The 20,752-nt window shown below is 52.7% G+C and overlaps 3 protein-coding genes and 1 non-coding gene across 9 annotated transcripts in view; 3 read left to right on the top strand and 1 right to left on the bottom strand.

Moving 5' to 3' along the window:
- TTI2 (TELO2 interacting protein 2) overlaps window positions 1–20,534 on the bottom strand; it is a 22,180-nt gene extending 1,646 nt beyond the window's left edge. The window contains exons 1-10 of one of the 6 annotated variants that reach the window (XR_012657422.1): window positions 19,399–20,271; window positions 18,940–19,126; window positions 18,355–18,447; window positions 17,794–17,978; window positions 17,562–17,705; window positions 16,833–16,995; window positions 16,437–16,544; window positions 11,608–11,751; window positions 8,129–8,251; window positions 3,319–3,480 (exon numbers count right to left, since the gene is read on the bottom strand). Coding sequence is in view for 1 of the 6 variants with exons in the window: in XM_075074766.1 (XP_074930867.1) it covers window positions 16,464–16,544; window positions 16,833–16,995; window positions 17,562–17,705; window positions 17,794–17,978; window positions 18,355–18,447; window positions 18,940–19,126; window positions 19,399–20,051 (1,506 nt within the window). In the remaining 5 variants the exon portion in view is untranslated. Of the gene's footprint in view, window positions 1–3,318; window positions 3,481–6,264; window positions 7,663–8,128; window positions 8,252–11,607; window positions 11,752–16,408; window positions 16,545–16,832; window positions 16,996–17,561; window positions 17,706–17,793; window positions 17,979–18,354; window positions 18,448–18,939; window positions 19,127–19,398 lie in introns of those variants that run through there. The other 5 variants (XR_012657418.1, XR_012657419.1, XR_012657421.1 and 2 more) reach the window with 5 other exon arrangements.
- On the top strand, window positions 3,199–11,094 carry SLC18A1 (solute carrier family 18 member A1). The gene is made up of 15 exons (XM_075074772.1): window positions 3,199–3,327; window positions 3,546–3,906; window positions 4,550–4,608; window positions 4,875–4,958; window positions 5,249–5,341; window positions 5,655–5,744; window positions 6,697–6,740; window positions 6,902–6,962; window positions 7,101–7,196; window positions 8,979–9,057; window positions 9,177–9,228; window positions 9,441–9,504; window positions 9,605–9,724; window positions 9,930–10,063; window positions 10,375–11,094. The coding sequence occupies exons 1-15, from the start codon at window positions 3,204–3,206 to the stop codon at window positions 10,486–10,488; spliced, it is 1,575 nt and encodes a 524-aa protein (XP_074930873.1). The 5' UTR covers window positions 3,199–3,203; the 3' UTR covers window positions 10,489–11,094.
- Window positions 12,932–16,441, top strand: MAK16 (MAK16 homolog). Its single transcript, XM_075074768.1, has 10 exons — window positions 12,932–13,018; window positions 13,426–13,475; window positions 13,674–13,783; window positions 13,940–14,004; window positions 14,116–14,267; window positions 14,558–14,612; window positions 14,701–14,775; window positions 15,135–15,245; window positions 15,490–15,546; window positions 15,827–16,441. Exons 1-10 carry the CDS (start codon window positions 13,004–13,006, stop codon window positions 16,010–16,012), a joined length of 876 nt encoding a protein of 291 aa, XP_074930869.1. The 5' UTR covers window positions 12,932–13,003; the 3' UTR covers window positions 16,013–16,441.
- Window positions 20,535–20,629, top strand: LOC142048158 (small nucleolar RNA U13). Its single transcript, XR_012657425.1, has one exon. It is a non-coding gene; the product is annotated as a small nucleolar RNA U13 (small nucleolar RNA).
- The last annotated feature ends 123 nt before the right edge of the window (window positions 20,630–20,752 follow it).

Genomic DNA, 20,752 nt, shown 5'->3' with positions numbered 1-20,752 from the left:
AGTAAGCTTTCCTATCATCTCTGCAAAGCAAGTGACACAATGCAATCTCCTTCAGCTGCTTAGGGCTGCCAATGAGACAGTGTCCTGACCTTGGGGTCTACGAAATAAAAAAATAAAATTAAAATAAAAATAATAACTGTCTCGACACGTCCCTCCTCACCTGAAGGAGAATCTGAATTATTTTCTGTCCAGAGCCCAAGGTACAGCTGAGCAATTCTGAGCTCCCTCAGTAGATGGTAGTGCTGCACCGCTCATCCTGTGTCTACTTTGCAGGTATTTAGAAAGTAATTTCCAGGCCTAGACATTCAATTCTCAGCTCATGAAATATATTTAAAGGCTTCAACTTCTGCTCTAATGCACACCCAGGGAATTCCTTGGTAGGATGTACTCATCTCACCTTATTGGCAATAGTTTCTGGCCATGCAGAAGCCAGATAAATGGCCTCAATGGCAGATTTACACGTCGACAGAGAAAAGGTGAATATGTTTAGGATTTACTTTCTTTCTCTGAGGTAAATCTCTGTATCCTGAATGAATGATGGTATCAGTTTTGGTTTAAAAAAGAAATCATGGAGCAAAGTGTCAAAAGTTTAAGAAAACAGAAAAGATGGAAGAAAAGATATCACATTTTCAGTGGCATTTGCAGTACCTCACCCATGCACGGGCAGAACTCAGATGTGGAGGGAACACAACCTCTTGATACCCAGGGGAGAGGCGAGATTCCCCCATACCTCTCAGAAATCATGGGCCAGATCAGTGCGTTCTGGCCTTAAAGCTATTTCCGTCCACTATGAACACTTACCATCACACTTATAATTTTGGAAATCCCGAAAAGCTGATCTACGTTGTGGACTAGGTAGAGGCAGCTTGTCAGCATCCTATGGACCAGCCCACAGCCTGAGACACAGTGACCTAAATATTTCTCTTTTCCTTTTGAGGAAGAGTTTTCTTTCTGTTTGTTTTCCTTCTAATGCTAAAAATATTCAGCACATAAAATAAAAAACTGGGATAAAAAGGGAAAAAGGACATAAAGGAAAAAAAGGGATGTTTTGGAGGGAGCCCCTTGTACCACATCCCGTGGGAGAAGCAGCGACTCTGGTACTGCCTGTGGTGGGGATTGTCGGACATGCAGCTCCTTTCCCTCCCTTTGCAGGCTGTAAAGCAACGCAGATCTCCCTGCAAAGCCTCCACACAACACCCCCAGCTGCTGCCTTTTCTGCTGTGTATCCTGCAGAAGCCTCCCCCACCCACACAGCGAGTCCTTCCTCACTTGCTGGCTGATGCATCTCCTTCACCACCTGCCCGGTGCACGTGGCGGCAGCAACACGCACCCATCCAGCCCACACACCGGCACCCACTGCCAACATCTGCGGGCTCAGGGAGGTAAACACACACGTACAGCCCGTGGTGACGCACAGACACATGCAGAGGGAGCAGGGAAGGGCGACTGATGCGATGTCCCTCTGTTGTCAAATTGTGCTCCCTGAGTTTTGGAGTTAACCAAAAATCCCTGGGATGCTGCAGGTCTCGTTGGTGAAATCCGCTTGGTCTGACTGCGGGATGTGTAACGTGGAGCCGCAGTTGGAACGAGGGCAGCCGTACCAAGGACGAGCAGCGTTAGGCAGCAAGAGAATGGCCATCAGTCACTGGACAGTAGTCCAAGACCTAGCCTATTATGTATTTTATAAATGCATTTCCCAGGGCCATCTAACGATGCCAGTCTTGCTTCCCAGCGATCAACCCGCTCGCCACCACTCATAACTACCCACCAATGGGGCAGAGAAGCTTCCCCCCTGGAGGAGAGGGCTGTGCAGTCCCAGGGCGGCGTGGTCGGTGTGCTCAGACCCAGGCAAGAGTTAAGGTGCTCAGAGAGAGATAAGCGTTGATGAAAGCCTGGAGAGCGGGTGCCTTTGCTGCAGATAAAACTCCTGCCTCTCCTCCTCATCCCCCTCAGCCCACCCCACAGTCCTGCTCTGACGCAGAGGGAGCTGCAGGGCTGAATGAAACTTGTTTGAGGTTCCAATTAAATCTCCATGGAAGAGGGACACTCATATCCTCTTCTGATAAAAGGTAATCATAAATCCTCCAGGAGCAGCAGCTGCAGACCACACCGCCTCCCGCAGCAGCAGCCGGCTCCTCACACCGAGATGCGCTCCAGGGTAAGAGTCCGTTTTCCTCTGCTCTGCGCAACAGGTTTGCACTGAGAAGGGGACAGGGTTTGTGGCTTGAGACCTAAGGTCTACATTAGTCTACAGGTCTTTTTGTCTATGCTTCCTTACTTGTTCTCTCTCCAATTTTTATATATATATCTCTCTATCTTCTCTTGCATTAATTCTATTATTTAGTCTTTGCTACTACATGGAGGTACATCCCTGTTTCCCAAAGAACAGACTTGTGTGGCACTCAAATTCGATGATAGAGGGTTTGGATGGTTTGTTCTTTTTATTAAAAATTGATAAATATCATTGGCTGGGATCTCAGGAAACCACAGGAGTATTAGAAAGAGTGATAGTTCGGACTCGGCTCCATCCATTTTGCCACTTAGTCTGTGAAGTGCCTACGAGATATAAGAAAGTAAAGGGCTAATTGTTTGGTCGGTTTAGTGCAAATTTCTGATTGATATTTTCAGTGTGACCGAGCAAGCGATCTTCTCTCCATCCCTCTGAAGCTCTGATCTTAATCACATATGTTAGGCTTTTAAGTCCTGTATCTTGCCATGACATTTCAATTAGGTCAAATGAAAAGACATGTAAGGTAAATGAATTTCCTTTGAGACCTAATTTAATCTCCAAAGAACAAACATGGAATAAAAGATGTAGAGATTACCACAGATAAGCTACTGGTTTGATTTGTGCTTTGAGTCTTTGGAAGAAGACTCAAATGATGCCTTGAAGCAGGTACAAGATGTCTCAGTAGAATGGTAATGGGTTAGAGCGCACTCCATCTGCAACTTTAAACGCAAGCTTGATAAAACCATGGTTCTTGACAGCAAAGCTGGTGGTCCCAGCTCCTAGGGAAGAGCACCCAGCTCTTGCAGGACACAGACACTAAGTGACCTCAGGAGTTGCCTTCTCAAGGGAGAAGCTGTGAGCTGTGGGAGGTCGTAACCCAGAGTGTTTTCTTTACAGGTCACAGGAGACCTTCAGCCCTGAGGACCAGGAGCCAGCAGGACGCAGGCTGTGAGCTCCAGGCAGGCTCTCGGCCATGTCCCCGGCTGCCCAATGCGTGCCCTGGCGATGGCTGGCGGCGGGCAGGGCGTCGCGGAGGCTGGTGCTGGTGGTGGTGTTCGTCGCGCTGCTGCTGGACAACATGCTGCTGACAGTCGTGGGTATGGTGTGCGGCTCTCCCTGGGCTCTTCGGGTGCGCCTCGGGGGTTTGGCTCCTTGGTCGGTCTCCTGTCAATGCCAGCAGGGTCCCTGGGGAGGGCTGGGTGCAGGGAGCTTGGAGGACGCTGACATCTAGCCAGCACCATTCAATTCAGCTGCATGCCGAGCCAGAAAATGGAGTAAAATTACTAACTAATCCCTTCCTCGGCTTTTCTTCCAGTACCGATTGTCCCCACCTTCCTTTATACAACAGAATACAAAGGTGCTAACAGCTCTGTTGCCCCAGCCTGGACTGAGAAGGCTCCTCCAGCCTTGAAAACTCCTCCTTTCTCCTCCATGTTCTCCTATTTTGACAATACCACGGTGACTGTCTTGGGCTCCACCAGCGCTGCAGAACTGGCAAAGGGGATGGGGAGCAGCCGCCCGCCGCAGCCCCCTGCCAGCAGCCCACCACTGCCGAGCGGCTGCCCAGAGGGAGAGGAGTTCCTCGCCCAGGAAAACGTCCGTGTGGGGCTGCTGTTTGCCTCCAAGGCTCTCATACAGCTTCTGGTCAACCCAGCCGTGGGCCTCCTGACCAACAGGTAGGTCAGAGACCTGGGTGTGTACCAGGGTGTAGCCCTTCAGGGACAGGCAGCTCCTGCCTGCTAATGAAATCACCCTTAGCCGAGCAGTAAAGGTCTGTGCTGCACATGTGCAGCCCCTGCAATCACAGTATTACAGGAACCGGTGAGTAAAATAGCAAGGGGGAGAATATATGCATCAAAATAAGCATGAATTTTACCTTTTCTAAAAGCCTACAAATGGCTTGCAAGTTTATATTACAACATAAGCGTCACTAATGCTCTCCTCAGGTGCAGACAGATGCTATTTAATACCAGTAACCATCAAACAAAGATTCCCGCCCCGCTATGGATGTGATGTTGTTCAGATGTCTGCCCCTGAGTTTTAATCCACCTTTGTCTCTAGCAGACACGTGCCAGGGGCACTGGGCTCACCTCCGCACTGTCTGGGTGGGCAGACGAGTCGGCAAAACAGCCGTGCCTCTGGATGTGCTTTACAGTGTTGTCTGGGGGCGCTTAGACATGGGGTGCTTCCTTGAACAGCACTCATGGGCACATCCGCACATTTCAGGAGACGCCGTGTGGTAAGGCTGGGCAGCAAGACCAGTTATCAACCTGGAATGAGGAATCTCCCTGAGATGGTGTCTCTTTTTCCCCTTTCCAGGATAGGATACCACATCCCCATGTTCATTGGATTCATCATCATGTTCCTCTCCACAGTCAGTGAGTATTGCCCTTCCGCCTGCCCTTCATACGCAGAAGCACAGGAGAAAATACTTTGGTCTGTGCCTGCACCACTGTCCCCGTGCAGGAGAAAGGAGCGAGAGCAGAGGAACTGGTCTCAGAAACTGGTGACAAGAAAGGACAAGTGGCCCCCTGATCCCTCCAGCACCCAAATTGGTGCAAGCTGAGGCTGCTCTTACCCTATGCAGGGTTTTAATACTCAGTCTGCAGTTCTGCCTGACGCCATCTCTCTCCTTCCTCCGCAGTGTTTGCTTTCTCAGGCACCTACACCTTGCTGTTCATCGCCCGAGCCCTCCAAGGCATTGGGTCATCGTTCTCATCCGTCGCAGGTAAATGTTTTAACTACATCTTAGTCTCAGCATTAGCTTCCCTTGTCTGGGCTCAATTAGCATCTCAGGAACGATCGATCAGCAGAAGGGATGAACCAAGTGCCTTCCTTGGCTTCAAACTCCTTCTCCTCTTCGCTGCGCCCGCCTGGCTGGTGCAGACGGTGCACCCACACAGCCCACGCGGCGAGCCCATAAACCCCCCGCAAAAGCCGTGTCTGCTTTCAGAGAGGAGCCCCACCACCACGGTACCAACCAGCCTCACGTGGCCTCTGCTTTCTCTCTGCTTCCAGGCTTGGGCATGCTGGCCAGCGTGTACACGGATGACTTCGAGAGGGGCAACGCGATGGGGATTGCTCTTGGAGGCTTGGCCTTGGGCGTGCTGAGTAAGGAAACCTTGCTCCCAGCAGGGTGTAAATCAATGGCATCTCCAGAGCCTTGTCGGCCACCACCTGCGGCTTCCACCTCCCTGGCTGTGCCCATTCCCTGGCCGCATCCGCGGGCATGGCTGGCCCGTCCTCCTCCCTCCCCCCACTCACTGCCCGCGGCCACTTCCCGCTGACCCCGACACCTTCCCACCACCTTCACCAAACACCCGCCGGGGGATTCAGAGAACCACGGCGGCAGGAGCCAAGCGCTGCTGCCCGGGTGCTGGGGATGGCAGCACTGCCGCTGTGTGACGCAGCCTTTCCCTTGCAGTCGGGGCCCCCTTTGGGAGCGTGATGTATGAGTTTGTGGGGAAATCATCTCCCTTCCTGGTCCTGGCGTTCCTCGCCCTCTTGGATGGAGGTGAGAAGCCCAATGGTTTAAGCCTCCCTCAAAAAAACCCATGGGAAAAGATTTAAATGCAGATGTTTCAGGAGGAATCTCACAAGGCTTGTGTGAAGGCAGATTAATATGACATGGGTGATCTCATCAGCACTGGTTATTCTGTTATTGCTAAATCATATGTTTTCTACCACCAGATGCATGACATAGCAATATAGTAAGAATTAGTCCTTCATTACTTAATAAACCCCTTGATTGCTTTACTGGCTTGAACAGCACATTCAGTAAAGCTCTTTGAACCATGTAAAAGGTTGTAAAAGGCATGCTTGTCTGACGCCTCTTCACCACGGTGCCACAAAGGAATTAGACTTTGCCAGGATAAATGGTGATCCTTGTTCTTTCTCTGATAGCTGTATTACAGATGCAGGCCACGAGAGCCTTCAGAGTGTAACAGCAAAGTTATAGATAGCAGAAATGTGCATTTTCAGTGGGAAGTATTAAGCTAATTAAATTACAGTCACAGTTACCATCTTTGCCTTGGTAATGCAAAGACATCTTTAATGAAGCATGTAAGAGCTTTTGGAAAATGAAACGTAGGTCCCATACATGTGAAACTTTCTTTTTTAATCCTATTCTTTTCCACATCTAATTTCTGTCATGCTTTAGTTGTGGCTCCCCAGCAGGCAGCTGGCAGCCTGACAGAGAGTATTTGCATATTCGACTGCTTCATGGGTTGGCAAAACACTTCTAACACAGTCCACTTCAGGGAGTTTTGCTGCTCCTGCCCCTGGGAGCAGGGCTGGGACCCACCTCTCCCTCTGCCCACTTGAACAACGTCCCCAAACACAGTTACTGCATCCCTGGGGGCTCTGCCGATGAAGGGGGTGGTGCTGGAAGGAAAAGCCAGAGGGAAATGCGGATTGAAGCGGTGCTGTCTCCAGAAGTAAGCTAACATCGGTGTTTTTTTTCCCAGCTTTGCAGCTCTGCATACTGCAGCCCTCTAAGATCTCCCCCGAGGTGAGTACAGATGTGTGCGCGCACGTGAGCCAGTGCCGGGCGGCGTGCGCGAAGCGGGTGCTCCGCGGGGAGGAGGGCTGTGCCGGCACCCATCCCCGACCAGGCACGAATGCACGCGCGGCCCTCAGCCAACGTAACCCCCCGCTTTGCCAACCCCGCAGAGCACCAAAGGCACGCCGGTGTCCACCCTGCTGCGAGACCCCTACATCCTGATCGCTGCAGGTAAAGGCGGATGTCGGTGCGTGCCGCGCTCCTCTTTGTGGGCCTGCGTCTCATGATTAAAGAGATTCACTCGTGCATGCTTGAAACAGCAGCAGAAGGTGTCTAAAATAGAGCATTTCTCCCTTTTGACCCCGTCAGGTGCCCTCTGCTTCTCCAACATGGGGGTGGCCATGCTCGAGCCCACCTTGCCCATCTGGATGATGCAAACCATGTGCTCCCCGAAATGGCAGCTAGGTAGGTGCCGTGCTTTGCAGCCTTCACTCCTGAACAGCTGCTTGATATAGTTCAGCTAGAACCGGTCCCGCTTTGGCGCTGCAGGATGGATTGAATAATCTCTTATATCATTCTAAAAAAGAAGAAAACATACAGCCTCACCCGCACAGGGTGAGTGATCCCAGGCTGCGTGTTGCTCCAATTTCAGCTGAAAATGTCCTTAGTGGTAGCTATACAATGTGCTTTTCTCCATTATTGAAAAAATTGTATGGAATCAGACTCCCCACAAGAGCAATAACGGTGGAAGAAAGGCTATTTCGTGCACGGGAAGCCTGTCAAATCCCGTCTTCTGCAGGGCAGATAATGGTATCGTGCTGGGCTGAAACCGTGGCAGCCAGATGGGTTTTGCAGAGGCAGCTCTGAGTAAAACAAGGCCATTTAGAGAGTCCCAGGCAGGACAGGATGGTACGTGCTAATTACCAGCTGCCTAGAAAATGCGATATGAAGATAACCGTGTCTGTGTTTGCTACAAAAATAAAAACTAACTGTTATAAAACCCAATTGGCTGAGGAATGACGTGGGGGGTGCCCCAGGCTACACTTAGATCCCAAATTGAATTGCAGCCTGGGAGCAGGAGGGCTGCGAGAGCTCCTGATTGAGTTATCCTCTGGTAAGGCAGAAGCATCCACCCCGATAAGACCCTACGATGCTTCTTGAGGGCAAGTGACTGAGCGAGGACGGGCGCGCGTAAAGCAGCATCCCAAGGATTTGGGCAGTGGGGAGAAGGGACAGTGTAGGTGCTTGGAACCACAAGTGTCATAGGGTGAGAAATGCACTTGGGGCTGCTCCCGTTGCCACTGAACTCAAGGGGAGCCTTTGAGGTGACTTAGCAGGACCCAGAAGTCAGCAGACATCAAAGAAAATCCCAATATATTAACCAGATTTTCAAGTACCTGAGATTTGAGAGCAGTCTGGATTTAAACAACAGTTCAACTGCACGCCACCCATCTCACAAGCTCTCATGAACTCAAGGCGCTTCTTTATCTCTATGCTTCGGTTTGCCCACTCCCATCATGCTGGAGAAAAAAAACAAACAGAAGAGCTTGGACTAAACCTGCAGGATTAACCGTGTTCTGTAGTTGTGAAAGATAAGAGAGAAAATTAAACATAAATCAGTGCGTTTCAATAAGGAAGTTGTCTTAGTGAAATGGAGCTGATCAGTTTTACTTTGAGTCAGCAGGAGAGTATATTAAAAATAAACAACTGGTAAATCATCAAACAGTGCAAATATTTTACTATATAATGATCCCTAAGCTTTTTACTGAGGCAGTTATTTTATTCCTCTTTATTTAGTAAGCGAAAAGCAGAAGGCAAGTGGAGAAAGGTGGAAGAGGAAGAATCTATGACAGGAAAGATGAGTTTATTAAGGCAGCGGGGACAAAAAAGTGCTGCATTTAGTGCAAGATCATTCACACAGATCTCAGGGTGAATCACTGCCTCTCAGTTTCCCCCCCATCAATAAGTAAACGCACTTTCTATGCCTCCCTCTGCCTTCAGAGAAAGATCCCCACACTTCTACAGGGCAGGGAGCAACGGCGCAGCCGTGACACGGAGCAGTGGCAGCGGCGGACACGGAGAAGCACCGCTGCATGAGAGGCATCCCCAGCACGGGCGCTGGACATTCATATGCCTTGCCCACCTCACGATATTCTCCAAATGAGAGACACAGTTAGTGAATAATTTTGCAAATCCCCTGTATTTGCTTGGGGATGACACACAGTTTTTTAATTCTCTCTCTCTCAGGGATGGCGTTCCTCCCTGCCAGCATATCCTACCTCATCGGCACCAATCTCTTCGGGATTCTGGCTAACAAAATGGGCCGGTAAGTGGAATGTGAGAGTTTGCAGCTCAACCCAGCCCTCTGCTTTCAGCACAAGTTACACTCACGGTGCTGTGCACACCGAGAACATCTGCCCCCTCCTAACTGCAGCCTCGTTGCAGGTGGCTGTGCTCCCTGATCGGCATGGCGGTGGTGGGAATTAGCCTCCTTTGTGTAAGTAGCACAAGACAATTTCGAGACCTTTCTGTAGCAGAATCAGCAGGGGCAGCACGGGTGATAGGACTGAAGCAGGGTTACGTGCCCGGCCGTCAGTAGATGCTCAGTGGTGGCACATGCGTATCAGTTTTGCAGATCTATGTTACACCTTCACGACTCACACAGCTCTTCTGCCCTCGTTCACATGTTCTCTCACTCCTCTCTCAAAGGTACCTCTGGCCAAAAATATTTACGGGCTGATTGGCCCAAACGGTGGGCTTGGCTTTGCCATAGGTAAGCTGTCAGTGTTCGGGCTGTGCAGCACAGCTCGGACGCAGCTCTCGCCACTGCCCTCGCAGGTGATGACTAATGAGGTCCTCCTTGCTTTGGGCAGGAATGGTGGACTCCTCAATGATGCCGATCATGGGTTACCTCGTGGATCTTCGCCACACCTCTGTCTACGGCAACGTCTACGCCATAGCTGACGTCGCCTTCTGCATGGGCTTTGCGATTGGTATGGATGAGCTCCTACCCACGGGATGACGCACTGTGTCCCCCTCACGCGGTTTATCGCTCCCTCTCCTCCACCCAGTGTTCAGTGCAAGCAACTGGCACCAAGTCCGCAACCTGCTCACCGCAGATTCACAGACCCCCTCCAGACTGGAAAGGCACCTTTCGCTCTCTGTCATCTCAGCCTTTTATCATCTTTAATTTTGCAGGTCCCTCCACAGGCGGTGCGATTGTCAGAGCTATCGGGTTTCCCTGGCTGATGGTCATCATTGGAGTTATCAACATCGCTTATGCTCCTCTCTGCTGGTACCTGCGCAACCCTCCCACTAAAGAGGAGAAGATTGTGAGTTTAAGTATACTTTATTCCCTTAAAGTATAGAGGAGCGATCACCCAGAGATTTTTGGGGGCTGTTAGAATAAATTTGCCAGGGGCTGTGTCTTCTCTTTTGGGCTTTACTCTGCCCTCAAAAAAGAGACAAAAACACACAATAAAACCAGAAAAGTTTAGAGCTGTGGTCCTTTCCCTAACTCCTATCTCGTACTCCCTGGCCAAAAGTTGTTGGATGCTTTCCCTAAAAGCTGTAACACTCCTGTTAACTAGTCAAATTAATCCCCATTTTTACTAAAGCATGATTTCTCCTCTCCCTTCCGCAGGCAATCTTAACCCAGGAATGCCCCATGCAAACCAAAAGCCACACTGCCCAGAAAACCCTGCGCGACTTCCCTCTCACAGACGACAGCGACGTGGAGGCAGAAAACGCGGACTAGCAAGCGCCAGGACGTTGTGAAGCTAGCATTCCGTCTACAGACATGGATGCATTAGCACCCCAGAATGACCCAGCCTCCCCAAAGACTTGTGGGTGCAGGGTGGACACAGGCTGCATTGCTGGGCTGTCCTCTTGGCAATGCAATGCGCGGCAGGGAGCCGAGACCCAGGATTTGGAGGCTCTATCCGTTTAGTTAAGCCACCCATTTGCTGCCTGGCTTCTAGGCAAGTTACGCAAATTCACTACATCTCATCTTAAAAAAAAAAAAAAGGTTGCAAGATGGAAGAAACATATTATCCTGTCCCGCAGAACGATATTGTCTTGGGCACAGCCCACCCACGCAGTAGGGGGTCATACCAACACCTCTCCCAGTCGAGTCCAGCGGCATTTGTTAACGTCTTTAAAGCGCTTACTGTTCTTGAAAAAGAAGCAACGGAGAGAATGAGAATTAAATCAGCAGCATCAGCTTTGGGAGATTTCTTTCTCCAGAATTATGTTATAATCCCCAGCATGAATCGCTTCTGTAACAACAGGGCACTGCCCATCTGCGTCACTGCCAGTCAATAAAGGTGTCACTGCACCGCTAGCGTGCTCCACGCTCCTCCTCCGACAGTTACAAACGAGCACTCCTTGCCATCTCGGCAGAGCTTTATGTGCTTCTTATGGCTGCTTGTGTGTCCCTTCCACCACCCATTAAATGAATTCATTGATTTGAAGAGCTCTGAGAAATTCAGGTAGAAATAAGGTCAAAAGCAGTTTTAGACTCTGAGACTCAGCCAACAAAGCTAGTTACATCCCTTGTGACTGTAAGGGACAGAGCGTTGTTAAAAATCCCTGCCCCTCAGCTGAGATGGGGTAACGGGCTGTGCCCATGGTCCTGGCCCACTGCAACGAGAAGTACCATAGATGGGTTTAATTGCCCTTTTGCAATTTCCCGGCCACAAGTTTAGAAAGAGAGCAGCTGCACTGTTAACAATAATTATTGAGTATAATGGTCTGTAAAAGTATGTTACAGTTAAGTAAGAGAGAGGGAGTGAAGTAACAGAGGTACCAAATTAATTTTATAAGTATCAGAGAAATTCCCGTAATCTCGTTTTTTCCAGTGAAACCTCAAACTTACAGCTTCTCTCGTTCCACTGTTGGCAGTTTACATAAACTCATCTCTGTCTTGAATGAGCCGTTGTGTAACGCGCAGCCATTTCACTTGCCAGAAAGAACAGATGATTCACTGCTCCGGAGCCCAAGCAGCACAATGCAGATGCGCCTGCCAGCAGGGAAACAGGAGGATAATAACAATTCATCAAGATTTGGTACCTTATGACTCATTACCAAAGGTCATAAATGGCAATTGTCAAGCAATCCTGCATCCATCGTGGGCCCATTGCCCCTCGCTTTGCACATACAAGATGAAATTATATTTCTGAGGCTGACTGGATATGACTAATGCTAAGCCTCTTCTCAAAAACTGGTTATTTTTATCTTCCACCTGTTTCCCTGCTTCGCCAAGAATAAAAGGAAAAATGCGTTTGCTTTCCGTGACGGAAGGAAAAAATGCAAGCTGTTCTATTTGGGGATGTATTCACACCTCCGCAGCACACCTCCCAGTTAAATATTAACACTAAACCCCTCTGCGGGCCCGGTGGCTGGTTGCTCTGGAAACCCACCCCCTGCGAGCATCGGGGAAGGAGAGGAGCTGCCGATCCCTGCACAGGGCGCTCATCCCTGCACGGTGGGCTCATCCCTGCGTGGTGGGCTCATCCCTGCGTGGTGGGCTCCTCGCCAGCCGACCCCCCCGGGCACCTCACCCAGCCATGCTTCACCATCCACATCGGCTTCATTTAATAACTTCTATGCAGCGCTAATGACATTGATGGAGTTTCTCTACTCCGAGTGAAGAACCAGGCCATAATCTTTGCATTGAACAACCTGATTTTTTACCCACCCTACTGAAAAAAATTAATTGTTAAGAGTGATATAAACAGCAAAACGGCTCTCTCTCTATAGGTTTACATAAAACATATAAAATAGCTCTGCACCTCGGGAAGCCGGAGGGAGGCAAGTCGGGCCTTAGCAGCTGTGGAGGCAACGGGGAGAATCTGCAGACAAACGCTTCCCTCACAGCTTTTACGGTGCCAAATTAAACCCCGTGGGTCTCTGTGGGGAGCAGCTGACGAAATGGCTCGTCCCCTCCCTCACCGAGGCCGCTGCCATCTCCTACGGCCAACAGCGCAGACGAACGATAGAGGAGAGGCGGCCCAAAGCCGGACCCCTCCTGCGGCCACACCGATGCCTCAGGGAGGATACAAGGACACAGGGTTCGGCCAGCGCCGGGACACGGGTTTATTTCTATTTCCCCGCCCTGCCACCCCCTGGCCGGGCCGCGCCACCATGACAGGCCCAGCCCCGCCCTTCCCCTCCCCTCAGGCCCCTCCGCTCTCGCGAGACCTCGCCTCGCCCCGCCCCTTCCGGCCATGGCGGCGCTCTAGGCCGCCGCCGCCGCCGCCGCCGCCGCCACCATGCACTCGGACGACGTGAGTCCGCCGGTTGATTCGGTTCCGTCCGCCCCGCCGCCAGGCGGCCGCGCCGCAGCCAATCAGCGCCCGCCCCGCCGCTCAGTCGGTTGCGTCCGGCTGGGGCGCGTCCCCCATTCCCCGCCAAACCCACCACGTGGCGTTGGGGTCCCCCCCCATCCCGAGGAATTTGGGGGGCAGATAGACCCGGGGGGGGCTGTAAATGGCAACATGGCAGCGGGAGATGTGGTGTCCCTCCGCTTCTTGTTGCCCTGCGCCCTTCCTCACAGTGGGACGCAGAGAGGGGACCCCCATTTTTGTAGGGTGTCCCTCTTTTAGACCCTCCCCGGGGGCTGCAGGAACCAGGGGGCTGACAGGGTGCTGGGTGAGTGGTGGCAGTCTGTGTCACCCGCTGTTTGTCCTCACAGGTTGTCTGGGACACACTGGGAAACAGGCAGTTCTGCTCCTACAAGATAACGTGAGTTCACACAGGGGGGCGGTCCACGGGGCGCAGGGGGACAGAAATGTGGGTGCCCCTCAGGCCCCAGAGCGTTCCCCTCATCCTTATGGTCACCCGTGACAGGCACGGTGGGCGACGTGGGCGGCTGCAAGGGGCAGGGCGTGCCGTGGGGCGCTCCTTCTGTTCCCCTTTATCTCTTTTTTTTTTACTTTCCAGGACAAAAACACAGAATTTCTGCCGCAATGAGTATAACCTGACGGGTCTGTGCAACCGCTCCTCCTGCCCGCTGGCGAACAGCCAGTATGCCACCGTCAGGGAGGAAAAGGGTGAGAGTCCCACAGCTGCAGCGAACACCCCTTCGGGTGGTGGGGAGGGGGGCAGTACCTACACCTGCGGGCACCCCAGCTCCGAGCCCTGTCCCACTGTCCGGGGCACACTCGGGCGTTCCCCTCCGGGGCTCACCGCGTTCCTCTCTGCTTTAGGGCGGTGTTACCTGTACATGAAGACGATAGAACGGGCAGCTTTTCCCCGTCGACTCTGGGAACGGGTGAGTTAAGGAGAGTGGACCTCTAACCAAAGTTAGTGCTCCCACCTAACCAGGGAGCGACGTGTCCCCGCTTTGTTGCCGCTCCCCAGCTCAACCCTTGCCCCACTCCAGGTCCTGCTCAGCAAGAACTACGAGAAGGCACTGGAGGAGATAGACGAGAACCTCATCTACTGGCCACGGTTCATCCGACACAAATGCAAGCAGCGATTTACCAAGATCACGCAGTACCTCATCCGCATCCGGAAGCTGACGCTCAAGCGCCAGTGAGTGACACGACTAAGAGCGATCACGGCTTGGCTTATCAAGCCGCTGTCGCTGGCTGCGCTGACAGCCCTCGCACCCCAGGCTGTTTTCCCGAGGCTTTGGCAGGCTCATAAATGAACCTGGCTGAAATGGGTGCAGCTGCAGCGCGGTCTGCTTGTATAAATGCACTTAAACTAGTTGCAGCCACATTTCTAGTGATGCAGCTGCTGGTTGACACCCTGAATGAGCTTTTGCTCATCTGCTACACAAGAGGGTGGCAGATTCACTAACTGGCTCTTGCTCCCTGTAGGAGGAAGCTTGTTCCTTTACGCAGGAAGATTGAAAGGCGAGAGAAGAGAAGAGAGGTAAAACCACTCTTTCATGTCATCTCCTGTCTATTGCTTCTGTTCCACCCGTCTTTTGAACTGACACAGCTCCTCTTCACTCCATTAGGAGAAAGCCTTGATCGCTGCTCAGCTGGATAACGCCATTGAGAAGGAATTACTGGAAAGACTGAAGCAGGACACAGTAAGGATCGCTGCCTTCAGAGCACAGCAGTAAAACTGCGCCTGCTGCCCCCTGGCCCTCCAGGGAGGGACGCGGGCGTTGGTGTGAAAGAGGAGCATCGCCCGGGTTGGGGGGTAGGGGACGACTGCGTGCTGCCCTTCGAGTGGCTTTGCAAGAGGCTGGAGGACTTGCTCCCCCAAAACACGGACCCCCTTGTTTTCTGTACAGGAGTGGGTGCTTCGGAGCTAGGGAAGGGGCTGAGCCACAATTCCACCCTAGGTTGACACTGCCTCCGTGCAGCCCAGAGGGTTTAGATGAGCCCACCACCAACAGCTGTCTTCCTCCTGCCACTCACAGAAAATCCACGTTTTCCCTTTCAGTACGGAGACATTTACAACTTCCCCATCCACGCCTTTGACAAAGCTCTGCAACAGCAAGATGCAGAAAGCGAGAGCGAGTCCGACGCAGAGAATGAAGAGGAAGATGAAGAGGTAATGCTTTCAGGCACAGCACCTCAGTTAATCCGTCCCTGGCCTGGTGCAGCACCTCTAATTCACCTGCACGCTGGGCGCTGTAGTGTGAATGTTGGGGTGAGAGGAACAGATTAGGAGAGGTGAACTCAGGAAAAGAAGCACGTGTGTGCAAGGGGTGGCCTCGATGGCTCTTCCACTGCGGGTTGTGACACTGTACTGTGCTCAGCGTGCACGTACTAGCTGCTGACTTCATTTCTTACAGGACACGGATAAAAGAGAGTTTGTGGAAGCAGACGACAGTGACCTCAGTGACTTCGAGGTAGGTGAAGCACCAGGTCCGAACTGTCAGGCTGAGCTGTTTGAAAGTAACCTCCACCCTCTTAGTGTCTCTGGCGATGGGATAAGAGCCAGTAAAATCAGATTTGTGGACATAATGATACAGTCAGACTGCCCTGTACCCACTACACCCCAACTCCTCCGGCTAGACAGCCCAGAGCCAGGAATTATAAAGTGGAATCAGATACATGAGATAATTTTGCAGAAAGAGGAGGTTTAGTTACACAGCATGCTTTGACATCACTCTCATCTTTCCTTCTCAGGACATGGATAAGTTGGAGACAAGTAGTGAAGAGGAGCAGGAAGAGGAAGAAGAAGAGCAGAAAGCCTCTCGCTCCAAATCTAAGGGGAAAACTCCCCTGAAAGGACTAGCCAGAAGAAAACGTCCCTACATTGAAATAGAGTATGAAGAAGAAACAGAGCCAGCCACCAAAACGAAAGCAGCCTGACTCCTCCCTGAACTGGCGTTTTGTACTCAGATCCGTCACTAGAACTCCTTCCAGCTTTCGCCACTCCATGCGGGACCCTCAAATTACTCTTTTTTCAATATTCTAATTATTAATTTTCTTTAAGAGAAGAAGGGTTCCTGTCCTGACCCCAGGCAATTGCCGCAAGTGCGTACCACTCTTGCAGGAAGCGCAGTTTTAGGGAAGACGACTCCCCACCTTCTCTACAGTCACACGCGGCTCAGCTTGGACTGCGCTCCAGGGAGGCTCCTGGGCCGGGGGGCACTGCTGCTTCGTTCTAAAGCAGGAGAAGCCCGCGGGTGGCTAGGTGAGCACACCAGTGTGTCTTGTCAGGGGGAGGTACGGGGCTGACAGGAGTGGGATGAGAAAGACAGGAACTTTAAATAAATAAAAACTTTTACTGTACAAAAAGCGGGGTGGGATCAGCCACACCTCACGTGTTCTCCTGCACTTTCCTGATGCATTCCCGTACGCGGTTCTCCTCACAGCTGCTGTACACGCCTGCCAGCAGGACCTGAAACGAGCAAAGCAGCAATTTCCAGTGCCTCGGCACAAAGATTTATGGTGTTATCAACCCTCTCCCAGCTATCTGTTGGAAGGAGAATTATACAAAGCATATATAGATGCCTGTCAGTATGTACCAAGGTACTTATCAATCAAGTACTAATGTTGAGGTGGGTGGAAATGGATGCTCTCAAAATACTGCTGGGCTGAGGAAGCAAAGGGGCTCTTGGGTGCAGCATGCTGCCCCTGCCAAGGGGGACAGGATCGGAGGCGAAGCAGTGCTGGGTCCCTGGCTCACCTTCACTTGCCCTTCAGAGCACTGATCCAGCAGGATGAGGCACTCCGTGGCGCTCTGGAGCAAGGTGGCTTTTACCGGCTCTGGCGTTGAGCCTTGGTCAGTGTGTACATCCCAGATCATCTTCAGCAGGGCTTTGAGGAGCACAGGGAGTCTGCACGGCATTCTGCAAAGGGAAACAGCAACCGTCCCTTATTCTCAATCCTTTTCGCAAGCCAGGGGAAAGCACAGCCTCACTTAGCAGCTCCGAGGCACTTGAGGCAGGAGCTGCTAGTTGCCATTTATGTGCGGAGCAGGGCTGTAGCTGAGCTAAGGCGAGCAACTGCTTCAGCGCTGAGGCTGGAGAAGCTGCCTCGGTCAGTATGCCCACCAGAGGGAGGGGACAGGCCCTGCACACAGAGAGGGTGTATCATGAATGCCTCTTATTGGGCAGCCTAATTTGCAGCACAGGGCTTACTCCATAGTTCTGCTCTCTGCAGAGAACACAGATTTAGTTTTTAGCCAAGCTGATGCTTCTAGAACAGGCAGAGTAAGATCAAAATGATGAGGACCCAGCTTAACTTTTGGGCCAGGTTTTTCAGCAAAGCAGTAATGCCAGCGATTCCACCCCATGACGGATTTCTCCATTAAGACTTCCGGGCCTTTTCCTCAAGCAACAGTAACTTTGGCTCCAAAAGAGGGACAGCATTCAGGATATGCTTTCTACAGCATCCTTCGCACCCAGACCAGTACCTGGGCCAAGCGTGCTCTATGGTGCGCTGCAGTGTCTCCAGTATTCCCAGTCGAGCTTCTTCCTCGGGGCCATCACAGACTTCCAGGTACCCCAGGATAACTCGCTCCAGCCTTTTCAGGTGCCGCGCTATCAGGATGCCAAGCCTGCCGACACGAAGAAACACAGGCTGAGACGGGGCATATAAACCAAGGCCAAAGTAAGTCCCCGCAGGGCTGCAGTTGCTGCTCTCACCTCTGCACAAAGGCAGGCAGGGTCCTGGCGTACACCCGCCGCAGCGCAAGGCGATGCTCTGCCTCCATGTGGGTCAGAACCAGCTGTAGCACCTCATCGCAGGGCGCGGTTGGTCTGGCCTGCTTCTGCTGCCGCTGGGCCCTCTCCAGGATGGGCAGCAAGTCTAGCAGGCACAGCAGTACTGCCTGGTTCGGTGTGAGACAGTAAACGTGGGCAATCCTGCTGGTGTTCTCTCCAAAACACCAGCAACTTCCAACCCCGCTGACCACCCACAGCTGCTGCAGTTCACCTGACATACCCAACCACTTCTACTACCTGTTACCTCCCTCTTCAGCAAGGCTGTCACCTGAAAGGGGACAGGAGGTGAGAGGTCTTCTCTCCACTTTGAGATTTTCCTGAAGTCTATTGAGTTACTTTGTCTCTTGGCCATGGGCATCAGCTAGTAATGGCCTGACTGGACTGTCTGCAAGGAAGGAGATTCCACCTCCTCACTCTGGCTATCCCTCGTAGGGCTGATACGCAATGCCACAGGCAGATTAAAGTGACCTTCCGCTGTCCTACCTGGATGAGAGGGGCCTCTCGCGAATAGAGATGGTTGTAAAGGGCATGGTACACGACCTGAGCCCTGTTGAACTGGCACAGATCAGCAGCTGGCTGCAACAAGAGAACAGAACATTATTCCTGTGCATCACATTCAGCACCCGCTTAACCTAACAAAAGAGAGCGGCCTTCACAAGCCCAGGTCTTATGAAAACAACCCATGCACATACTGTGCATTAGGAACACTGCTTACAAGAAAGCGGGAGCCATAATAAATGCAGGTTAAACCCTGCTATGCACAGGAGCAGCCGCTTTGCTTTGCCTCCCCGGCTGCAGTTCCACTGGCATTACTTTAATATCCTGCTCTGCAAACCACTGTCAGGCCGATATGCAAACTGGCTGAGTTCAAAAGGTGGCAAAGTGATTGTTTCCTTAGCGTAACAGATATAAGAACTGCATGTATTTAAACACACAGGGACAGCACGGAGCAGAGTTGCAATGTTAACAGCAGAACCAGGATTACAAGTTAGGAATCCTAACAGGTATCCAACCCACCCTTCCTTCCAACAACATCCAGGAAGGGATCTAATTTCTCAAATCCCTCACCACGTTGAGAATGATGTGGTGTAGGCAGCGCACACCCAGGATTTTATTCTCCTCCCGGTAGTCATCCGAGATGAGCAGCGACGGCGGGAGGACACGCTCCAGGTGATGGCTAAGCCAGGGCCGGGTGACATGCGGCAGCGTCCAGGAGAACACAAACTTTGTGGCAGGGTTACGCTTCCAAGTGTCTCTGGAAATATAAACATAAGCTCAGTGAACACTGGAACTAATTAATGCTCATCTCTTACGCATCTGGGCCTCGCAGCTGACAATAAGCTCTGACTGATCCCCCCTCCAGCCTTCCATCACTGGGGTATTGATAAAGCTCTTGCCCCATATTTATTGTTGAATCTCTTGTGATGCCTGAGCTCACACAGGTTCCCCAAAGTTTCCAGTATTTCCTACGTAGAGACCAGCCAAACACACCACCCTCTCGATCACCACTCTCCCCTTCCTACTCACTTGGTTAACTCCTCTTTCAGCAGCCCCATCACTGCGGCAAATCTTCCTTCCTCATTTTCATTCTTTCCCCGAAGGAATTCAGCCACTGACCCGCAGCCTGCGGCCTGAGGCAGCAGCACCAGCAGCTCCTGCGCCACCGACTGAGACCTCACATTTGTCCAGGGCTGCTCCGTAATATGCGTTGCGGCAAAGATGTAGATGGGCCCCATCACACGGCACAGGATTGGACCCATCACGGGGACGCCCAGAGACTCCTGGGTCTTGGCAGCTTCCAGCTTCACAAGCAGGTGTAGAAACACGGCGCCAACGTCCGCCGCTCTCTCGGCCGTGGCAACGTACGTGCTGTCCTTACCAGGGAGATCCACGGCATCTTGCTCCTGCTTTGGGGGTGCTGCGTAGCCGTTCAGCGCAGCCACCACCTCACCCAGCGTGGCGGGGCTCAGGCCTCCGAACAGCCACCGGCAGTCCGCAGCCTGGACGAGCGCTCCCAGGTCTCTGACCACACCGGCCTTGGCGGCGCCGCCGGCCCCCTCGGAGAGCAGCAGCCCGAGCTGGAGCAGGACTTGCTCGGCCGACGGGACAGCGTGGGGCGGCTGCGACCCGTCCCGCGGCCCCTCCGGCCCCAGGGCTCGCACAAGGCCGCTGAGCTCCATGGCCTGGCCGGGCCCGCAACCCGGGGCCGCTTCCTACCCTGCGGCGTGACCTCCCCCACTCTAAACCCCCCTTAAACACACACCCCCACGCACACCTTCACACACACGTGCCCGTGCTGGCCGCAGGCAGCGGCGCCGTGCGAGGAGCGCCCCGGGTCGCCTCAAAGTAACGGGCGACCATCGCCCCCGGCCACCGCCGCAAACCGCGCCGCTGTCGCAAAATCCCAACCTTGTCGTAAAGGTGGCGGCTGGGGGCGTGACACTATGAGAATAAATTAGCATGGGTAATAACGCACCGGTGTGCGGGGAAGAGGCAGCCGTGCGGCCCGGGCAGGCGCGGGAGGAGGCTGTAAGCGCGGGGGCGGTTGGTGCAGCGGGTCCCGCACCGGTGGGTGCAGCAGCGCTGGGGCGGGGGCCTCTCCTCGCCCCGACCTAGAGGAGAGTGGTGCAGTATTGGGCTCGGGCGCGGGAACCGCGCCCCTGATCCTTCCGGTTCATAGCGCATGATGAATGGGAGTGGCACGCGGTTGCGTGATGTGTGCGCCCTGCGTTACGACATAGCACAGTCCCTTCTGAGCGCCGGCGGGGTCATGGGCGTCGCTAGTGACGTCATATTATTCCGTGTTTGTTCAAAAGTAGCGGCGTGCGAAAGCTGGCGGCGGCGCGGCTTCGCTTCACGGCTGTTTCGGGTACTTTAGCCT

Source organism: Phalacrocorax aristotelis, chromosome 24 (genome assembly GCF_949628215.1).
Source record: "Phalacrocorax aristotelis chromosome 24, bGulAri2.1, whole genome shotgun sequence".
NCBI classification, from domain to species: domain Eukaryota; kingdom Metazoa; phylum Chordata; class Aves; order Suliformes; family Phalacrocoracidae; genus Phalacrocorax; species Phalacrocorax aristotelis.
This window is presented reverse-complemented; position numbering and strand designations above follow the sequence as displayed.